Raw genomic sequence first — 10,507 nt, forward strand, 5'->3', positions numbered from 1 at the left:
TGCATTTACAGATGTAGTGACCAACTGCAGTTACTGACAGTTGTTTTATGAAATGTTCCTGAGCTCAAGAGGTGATATCCTTTACACACTGATGTCGGTTTTTGATGCAGTACCGCCTGAGGGATCAAATGTCCATAAAATCCAGATTCTCTGAACTTTTTGATGATTTTACGGACCGTAGATGGTGAGTGTGAATGTTGTCTGTCTTTCTGTGTTGGCCCTGCGATGAGGTGGCGACTTGTCCAGGGTGTACCCCGCCTTCCGCCCGATTGTAGCTGAGATAGGCGCCAGCGCCCCCCGCGACCCCGAAAGGGAATAAGCGGTAGAAAATGGATGGATGGATAGATGGTAAAATCCCTAAATTCCTTGCTATAGATCGTTGAGAAATGTTGTTCTAAAACTGTTCGACAATTTGCTTACAAAGTGGTGACCCTCACCCCATCCTTGTTTGTGAATTACTTAACATTTCATGGAAGGTGCTTTTATACCCAATCATGCCATCCACCTGTTCCCAATTAGCCTGCACACCTGTGGGATGTTCCATATAAGTGTTTGATGAGCATTTCTCAACTTTATCAGTATGTATTGCCACATTCCCCAAATTCTTTGTCACGTGTTGCTGGCATCAAATTCTAAAGTTAATGATTATTTACACAACAAATTTTTTTAGCAGTTCGAACATCAAATATGTTGTCTTTGTAGCATATTCAACTGAATATGGGTTGAAAATGTTTAGCAAATCATTGTATTCCGTTTATATTTACATCTAACACAATTTCCCAATTCATATGGAAACGGGGTTTATATATATATATATATATATATATATATATATATATATATATATATATATGTATATATATATATACTGTATATACACATACAGTGGGGCAAAAAAGTATTTAGTCAGCCACCGATTGTGCAAGTTCTCCCACTTAAAATGATGACAGAGGTCTGTAATTTTCATCATAGGTACACTTCAACTGTGAGAGACAGAATGTGAAAAAAAAAAAATCCAGGAATTCACATTGTAGGAATTTTAAATAATTTATTTGTAAATTATAGTGGAAAATATTTGGTCACTTCAAACAAGGAAGATCTCTGGCTCTCACAGACCTGTAACTTCTTCTTTAAGAATCTCTTCTGTCCTCCACTTGTTACCTGTATTAATGGCATTTGTTTGAACTCGTTATCCATATAAAAGACACCTGTCCACAGCCTCAAACAGTCAGACTCCAAACTCCACTATGGCCAAGACCAAAGAGCTGTCGAAGGACACCAGGAAACGAATTGTAGACCTGCACCAGACTGGGAAGAATGAATCTACAATAGGCAAACAGCTTGGTGTGAAAAAATCAACTGTGGGAGCAATTATCAGAAAATGGAAGAATTACAAGACCACTGATAATTTCCCTCGATCTGGGGCTCCACGCAAGATCCCAGAGAGCTGGGACCAAAGTAACAAATGTTACCATCAGTAACACACTACGCCGACAGGGAGTCAAATCCTGCAGTGCCAGACGTGTCCCCCTGCTTAAGCTAGTGCATGTCCAGGCCCGTCTGAAGTTTGCCAGAGAGCACATGGGAGAATGTCATGTGGTCACATGAAACTAAAATAGAACTTTTTGGTGTAAACTCAACTCGTCGTGTTTGGAGGAAGAAGAATACTGAGTTGCATCCCAAGAACACCATACATACTGTGAAGCATGGGGGTGGCAACATCATGCTTTGGGGATGTTTTTCTGCTAAGGGGACAGGACGATTGATCCGTGTTAAGGAAAGAATGAATGGGGCAATGTATCGTGAGATTTTGAGCCAAAACCTCCTTCCATCAGTGAGAGCTTTGAATGATTGACCAAATACTTTTTTTCCAACATAATTTACAAATAAATTCTTGAAAATTTCTACATAATTTACAAATAAATTCTTTAAAATTTCTACAATGTGAATTCCTGTAATTTTTTTTTCACATTCTGTCTCTCACAGTTGAAGTGTACCCTATGATGAAAATTACAGACCTCTGTCATCATTTTAAGCGGGAGAACTTGCACAATCGGTGGCTGACTAAATACTTTTTTGCCCCACTGTATATATATATTGTTATTTTTTATTAGTATAATTATTATAATGATTATTTTTTTCCAATATATTTATATACACATAAATGTATAGTAATATTTTAATTTAATATATATTTTTATGTGCATTTTATTGTATATATGAATGTATATTATATGTATTTTAGACTTTAGGGACATCCTTTATTACAAATTACTTTGTTACATATTATATACCTTACATACATAGAGGAGGTGCACAATTTATGAGTTCCATTCTCAAGACGCAGTGTGGATATTTTGTGTAAATCAGAGTTTACACCTAAATTATACCTACATCTCTACACTGTACACAAAGCAAATTAGGAAATACAGAAGTAATTATATTAAATATAATATTTAAATGAAACCGTAACTAAAAAAAGAAAGAACAACTTTTTACCAATTCCGGCCAAAGTTAGTTGCCGTTCATGGGCTTTTGACCTTGTCTATTTTAACATGCATGGTGATGTTTTTTCTTTTCTTTGGCACACTGCAATCAGAAGAGTTTTCCTTAGTTTGGGAGACATGATGAAGGCAAAACATTTAAAAAAAGAACTAAGGCGACTTTGTCATTCCAGTGTTTTTTATACACAATGATATTTATGTCACCATGAAATGTGCTTGTTGTTGTTCCTCCACAGTATGAAACTACGGACAAACATCTCTCTCCGGATGGACAATACGTCCCCAGAATAATTTTTGTTGGTAAGAGCTAACGATAGCATGCAGTAACATTTGAACGATCACTTCAAGTGTTTGAGCTACAGGAATCAGAAGCTTACTAAAAGGTGTCCAAAATTTCCTCCTGGGCCAGAAAAAAACATATGCTTAGATTTAAATGTTTTTTATCAAACAGAGTTAAACCAATTCAGTGTGGATCAATATGGATTGTATTGATATACACATGCTCCCATCGTAGTTTGCCACATTGATTGTCACAGTTTTTCCCCCTGCTTTATTAAAGTGCTGGCACTCACAACTTTTTTGGGCCCCTTGGTGGATTTTTATAACATCCACTCTCTCCACACTGAAACACACTCACGGCAAATACATAACACATAATAAAAATAATGCAATTTTACTAGTAAGTTACTGACTTTTAGTTGGACTAAAGGTTTTTCCACCGTACCTTTTCAGACCCTACCATGACGGTGAGAGCTGACATTACTGGTCGCTATGGCAACCGTATGTATGCTTACGAACCAAATGACATCAAACTCTGTAAGACGACACCTCACCACTGCAGTATATTGTCAGGTATACACGAGCAGCACTGAATGTTTCAATAATTTATCTGCTCTTTCAGTGGCGAGCAACATGCAGTTGGCCAAGAAACTCCTCAAGTCTGAGCTGTGAGCGGCAGACAACGTGTTCCTCCTGAGACGCATCAACAATTTCATGTTCTAAAAACCAAGCACTGGGAAGTTACTTTCATTGTAATCATCTTCTTTCTTATTATGATGTTGTCTTTGAAATAAATTTGATTATGAGAGCGTTTTTAGTTCCAATTTGACGTGACGGTACAGCATATTATGAACAAACTCAATGTAAAGTAGCCAGAATATGAGTTCAATAATGACGTCATTTGTCATTATTCACTTAAATATGATTGTTAATCTGTAAAATTTCCATGTAATTTACAGTGTAAATAGCTGGATTATCATCAGTGGACATTAATAATCTAACAATACATCATCATTATTATATTATTGGAGGGGTCCTTGAACGCACCACTGTTACGTGCTACGAGATCACAAATTTTTAAACTTAACTTATTGCTGCAACTAATGGATTTTTATATTTCTTCTATCATTTCATCCCAAAATATTGACGCTGTGTGAATGCGTAAACGTGAGCTTTGATGGTGTTATGACGTCTGTGTTGCATGGACTGAATATGCAACAGCGACGTGCCAACACCTGATAAACCCCAAGTTGTGGATGCGGCAAGAGAAAGCAGATATCGTCTGATTGAGCATTGTCTCAATCATTGGGTTGAGACAATGCTCGCTTTGCCGCTGCCAAGGGAATGAACCATTTTGTTATATATATATATATATATATATATATATATATATATATATATATATATATATTATATATATATATATATATATACCCATATACTGTAAATTGTGGCCCTTATTGTCACTCTATTATTCATAAAAACATACATTTTAGACAAAATAATTATTATTTCATAGCCATGGACTCTTTTTTTTGTCAGGCTGGATGTGGCATATGGGCCATCAGTTGACAAACCCTGCACTCGGCTAATTGTAAGAAAATAGGGTAATCATAATGTCCCGTCCTAAATAAAAAAAAAAAGTAAACTGTGTGATGTCTAACTATATTTCCCATTAGGGATGGGAAGAGGTGGTTCTGGGTAGATTTGCCCCGTTGCCAGTTCAGCAAACTAAAAATAAAATACATTCAACAATACAACATATTCGCAAGAAGCTAATTAATAGCCTATAGGACAGGTGTCAAACGCAAGGCCCGGGGGCCAGATATGGCCCGCCAATTAATTTTATGTGGCCCCTCGAAAGCCTGGAAATAAATAAAGTACTTACTAAATGTATTCTTTCTTTCTATTTTGGGAGAAAAAAAATGTACTCCATGTAATCCCAAATTATGTTAAGCATGCAAAAAAATTATATTATCAAACATTTAAACCATTTTTCTAAATAGAAATAAATATGAAAAATAATGGTTTCAAAGCAAGTTATTCATCAATTGGTGCATTGTAAAAGTAGCAATAGATTCAATGTTAAAAATGGGAAATTTACTGTGGTTTTTACAGCATTTTTCTCCAAATTTAAGAAACTAAACTTTTTTTTGTATACTAGGGTGCTGTTTTTGAATTTACATTTATACACCAAAAATCTACAGTTGTTGATTTGCGGTAAAAAAAGAAATACAAACAACAACAAAAAAACTGGCAGATCAGGCGCCAAAATTTGACTGTACAATTGCAGTAAAAAGTACAAAAAACATTTTACAGTAAAATTCAGGCAACTGAGCTGCCTTTTTTTTTTTTTTTTTACCATAAAAACAGCATGACTATTTTTCCATTTATAGTAATATACACTAAGGTTTAAGGTGAAATTATTGCAACTTACCATATTTTTTTTACATTTTAGTTTGGAAAAAATCGACTAATAAAATGCATGAAATAACTGTGAATAGTATTCAATGTTAGAAGCAGCCCTCTGGGGCCCAACATAACTGCAATGTGGCCCTCAGTGAAAACGACTTTGAGACCTGTGGCCTATAGCATAGGCCATAGAGATACATACCTTTATCTTGTGCCCGCTTCTCATCTTCTTCTTCATTTTCTAAACTGGGCACCTGATCCATGATGAAGATGAAGTCAACGTCATTAACTTTTTCATTACCTTTTGCCAACACCTGTCAATCAACCAGAGTCACGTATGTCACTTAGATGACTGCAGATTTTTTTCCCCCATTTTTCACATAACACTATTAATTACAAGTTATGGGTTTATTTTATTATTAAGAATGGAATACAATTGATTTGTAAGCAGTTTGTGTTGCGGCCTCACTGGTCTATCAGTGTGTGTATCATTATTGTACTTCTTACACACTGTAAGAAGTACAATACTATTTTTAACACTAATTAGGGCGCAACAAAAGACAAGACAGCAAAGACAGAACTGACAAGTCAACATACCAAAACCTGTACACCATTGTCATCTAACATCCTGGACTTGCAACTGTAATTGAAACTCAGAAAAATGATGATGAAGACAAGGGGACAGCAGTGAAAATAATCGGCTATTTTTAGATGTTGCAAAAAATCTGTTATTTTATCGTACAAAATATATCTATTTTTAACCGACAAAAAATTACCCAAAATTTTGACTGTTGTGTGTGCTCAGGTACTGGGAATTGTTATCGTATCGGTAAACGTGAACAGTCCCCAAAAATCCTTCTCATTCATTGCAGTGTTTGCATGAGCCTTTGTGTGCACATTACTCGTGTGTGTGTGTGTGTGTGTGTGTGTGTGTGTGTGTGTGTGTGTGTGTGTGTGGTAGCTGCCAGTGTTTCTTGTTGCTTGGTTACTGGATATAAAATGGGACCATTGTTGTATGCACTCAGCATCACAAAGCAGGGTCAGTGTGTGGCACAAGTTGGTTAGTCAGGACTTTCACGTCGTCTTCGCAAAGAGGATTGATAGGAAGTAGAACCACGACAAAATACTCGGTTGTATATCCACAAATACTGACCTTATTCATTTGCATCCACGTCAGGCAATCTGCGCCATGCTAGTCTAAAGACTAAGTTTGACTCATACAAGTGCTTTGGTTAGGGGTGGGCGATACTGCTAATTTGCTATCCATTTTGTATCAAGTCATTATGGGCCACTGTATGACGCCCTGATCGCAAGGTGATGCGGGTTTTGTTCTCCCAGGGATGCAGACGAGCTTCGGACACAGCGTGCAGGTAAAAAAAAAAAAATATTAAGAAATAAATCAGGTAGAACAAAGAAAAACATGCTCATAGCACTTAAGGCAAACAACTAAAAGAGCTAGCATGGGAGCTAGAAAACAAATAGCCTAGCGTGGAAGCTAGCAGGTAGCGAGCAGGAAAACAGAAGTCGTTACTTGTTGTATGAACACAAACTAGGAAGCCAGACAGACTGACGGGAGAAGGCAGGCTTAAATAATGACAGTGATTACAAAAACAGGTGTGCGTCCGGAACAAGCTGCAGGTGAAAATAATATGTAAATATGGTAACCAACTGAGAAGTGCACAAACAGGAACCAAAGGAGTCCAAAACCAACAGAAAACACAAAAAGACTCAAAAATATAATTATACTATGATACGGGCAGCGGATCATAACACACTGTTGCTGATAATACTTTCTTGAAATGTATGATTGTGCCTTTCATTTGTTGATAATGATTATTATCAAAGTAAAACAAGACAAATATTTAAGGCAAAAAAAAAAAATTTTTTAGTCCCCAACTTATTTGTGAACCATTTCACAATTTCAATGGCATGTGACCACAGGATATATTTTGGAATACGAGCTAGCTTGGTCAATTGTTTGTTCTAGATTGCTCGCACAAATTTGGATTACAAGTCTCCCCACCGCTTGCTGGCGTAGCAAATGTCACCGGGCACACCAAAACATCCTGTCTTACTTGCCAGCAACAGCTTATAGCTGAAGATCGACATAAATTTGATTTTCCAACCATGGAAACAAAAAAAGTTAGTGTGAAAGGCAGTGTTGACGACAAAAAGTAAGAATTTTCCAAAACATGACCTTGTTTATAGCTAGCTACTTGGTGAGCCAGTCGGAGTGCAGAACTGCTAGTCTGCACCATGCTAAGGTAGACTGAGTCAATACCGCCAGTCAAGGACATCAAATGGGACCATGTAAATATGGAGAAGCTGCTCATTGCATGGCCTAGTGGTTAGAGTGTCCGCCCTGATATCAGTAGGTTGTGAGTTCAAACCCCGGCCGAGTCATTCCAAAGACTATAAAAATGGGACCCATTACCTCCCTGCTTGATACTCAGCATCAAGGGTTGGAATTGTGGGTTAAAAAAATAACAAAAAAACTTAGATTTGTATTATGCTTTTCTAAACACTCAAAGCGCTCACATAGAAGTGGGACTCAACATTCATTCACACCTGGTGGTGGTAAGCTGCATCAGTAGCCACAGCTGCCATAGGGTAGACTGACAGAAGCATGGCCGCCAGTTTGCGCCTACGGCCCCTCCGACCACCACCTATCATTCATTCACCAGTGTGAGCGGCACCGGGGGCAAAGGGTAAAGTGTCCTGCCCAAGGACACATCAGCAGCGATTTTTAGGGATGTCAATAGGTGGGAAGCGAACCTGCAACCCTCAGGTTTCTAGCCGGCCGCTCTACCCGCTACGCCATGCCACCGTTAAATCACCAAAAATGATTCCCGGGCGCAACCACCGCTGCTGGTCACTGCTCCCCTCACCTCTGAGGGGGTGATCAAGGGTGATGGGTCAAATGCAGAGAATAATTTCACCACACCTAATGTGTGTGACTATCATTGGTACTTTAATTCATTTCAATCAATCAATTGATCAAATGTATTTATATAACCCTAAATCACAAGTTTTTCAAAGGGCTGCACAAGCCACGACGACATCCTCGGCTCAGATCCCACATCAGGGCGAGATAAAAACTCAACCCAACGGGATACAATGAGAAACCTTGGAGTGGACCGGTGCAATGGACGTCGATTGCCCATCCATCCATTTTCTACCGTGGCGCAGTGGGAGAGTGGCCGTGCGCAACCCGAGGGTCCCTGGTTCAATCCCCACCTAGTACCAACCTCGTCACGTCCGTTGTGTCCTGAGCAAGACGCTTCACCCTTGCTCCTGATGGTTGCTGGTTAGCGCCTTGCATGGCAGCTCCCTCCTTCAGTGTGTGAATGTGTGTGTGAATGGGTAAATGTGGAAGTAGTGTCAAAGCGCTTTGAGTACCTTGAAGGTAGAAAAGCGCTATATAAGTACAACCCATTTATCATTTATTTTTTTATTTATTCCCTTTGGGGTCGTGGGGGGCGCTGGTGATTATCTTAGCTACAATCGGGCGGAAGGCAGAGCCAACACAGATAGACAGACAACATTCACACTCACATTCACACACTAGGGCCAATTTAGTGTTGCCAATCAACCTATCCCCAGGTGCATGTCTTTGGAAGTCGGAGGAAGCCGGAGTACCCGGAGGGAACCCACGCAGTCACGGGGAGAACATGCAAACTCCACACAGAAAGATTCCGAGCCCTGGCTTGAAGCCAAGACTACTCAGGACCTTCGTATTGTGAGGCCACCGTCGCGCCTGCGCTAACAAAATAAGGGTCTCCGAAAGCCAGACCAAACAAGCTAGCAGGATACGGAGTTTGCCGGCAATGTATTTCTTGTAAAGTGTATAAAAACCAATATGGAAGCTGGACAAATAAGATGCCAAAAACCAACGACTTTCACGTGGTATTAGACAGAAAAGAGGAACTTTTTTTCTCCTCCATTTGAAAAAGTGGACGTCACAATCAGGTAATACACCAACTTATATTCTTGTCTTCATGAAAGATAGACATCTATGTGTTAAACATGCATGTATATTCATTAAAACACCTTTAACATGTGAACAAAAACGGAAAAATAAATAAATATAAATTATATACTGTATATATAAATGTATGTATATGTGTATATATATATATATATATATGTATATGATATGTGTGTATGTATATGTATATATGAGGTAGATCACCTCGACTTGGTCATTTATTAAGTAATTGATTAACGTTGAAAAACTTATTGGGGTGTTACCATTTAGTGGTCAATTGTATGGAATATGTACTGTACTGTGCAATCTACTAATAAAAGTTTCAATCAATCAATCAATGAATGCCTACTGAGCCTATGGTGCTGTTAAGTTATTGTGGCTCAATGTGCCTTAATTTTTTTATTTTAATGTACTATTATTTAAAATATATTATTGTTTTAGTTGCTTAAGAGATATTCATGGCTCTGAATGTGCTCATTGCTATTTTTATGTTGTTGTGCATTATTTGTTGGCGTAATCAGGTTACTCATCAGTTACTCAGTACTTGACTAGTTTTTTCACAATATATTTTTTACTTTTACTCAAGTAAATATTTGGGTGACTACTCCTTACTTTTACTTGAGTAATAAATCTCTAAAGTAACAGTACTCTTACTTGAGTACAATTTCTGGCTACTCTACCCACCTCTGTTTATAGCCTGTCTTTTTCTGTTGGTCGGTGTGGCGACAATAACTCTGTTGGACTTCTGCTACCGATGTTAACCATGATACCATAGTTCCATGCCAAGTGAGTTTTGTTTATTTTCATGTCATAGTAAGTGTTTTTTTTTCATTTTCATGTCCATAGCTTTTGCCCAAGTGCTAGTTTATTGTTTTCAAAGCCAAGTTTGTTCTCCGCCTTGTGCGCGCCTTTTGTTTGCACTCTTTGTTCTTTTTTTATAGTAAAATTAAATCATGTCCCTACCTTCACGTCATGTCCACTCCAATTTCTTTGCGTCTCGGGAAATCATACCCTGCCATAGTCCACATCCTGACACAAATATGTAATAATAGTTATAATACATTTGAAAAAATCCTGACAGGGAAATCGATCAGCCCCAAAGTCAAATGAAAATTTTATTAAAACCTGCCCATAACATTTTAAGCTGTGTTGCTAACCACAGACAGACAAACAAACCCCTGCAAATGAATCAAAAGACAAATAAGATTAGATTTGTCCTTAATTGTCACTTTCAAGCGTTGCAAGAGGGTATACTCATTGCATTGGTCTCAGCAGCTCGGTGCATTTTTTCTATAGCGCAGTGGTTCTCAAATGGGGGTACGCG

At 38.1% G+C, this 10,507-nt stretch overlaps 1 protein-coding gene across 1 annotated transcript in view; it reads left to right on the top strand.

The window, feature by feature from the left end:
* agr2 (anterior gradient 2) overlaps positions 1-3,594 on the top strand; it is a 16,032-nt gene extending 12,438 nt beyond the window's left edge. The window contains exons 6-8 of the mRNA XM_061908350.1: positions 2,741-2,804; positions 3,237-3,320; positions 3,406-3,594. Of these exons, the coding sequence (XP_061764334.1) occupies positions 2,741-2,804; positions 3,237-3,320; positions 3,406-3,455 (198 nt within the window). The 3' untranslated portion in view covers positions 3,456-3,594. The remainder of the gene's footprint in view (positions 1-2,740; positions 2,805-3,236; positions 3,321-3,405) is intronic.
* The last annotated feature ends 6,913 nt before the right edge of the window (positions 3,595-10,507 follow it).

This window comes from Nerophis ophidion, linkage group LG08, assembly GCF_033978795.1.
Source record: "Nerophis ophidion isolate RoL-2023_Sa linkage group LG08, RoL_Noph_v1.0, whole genome shotgun sequence".
Classification (NCBI taxonomy): Eukaryota; Metazoa; Chordata; class Actinopteri; order Syngnathiformes; family Syngnathidae; genus Nerophis; species Nerophis ophidion.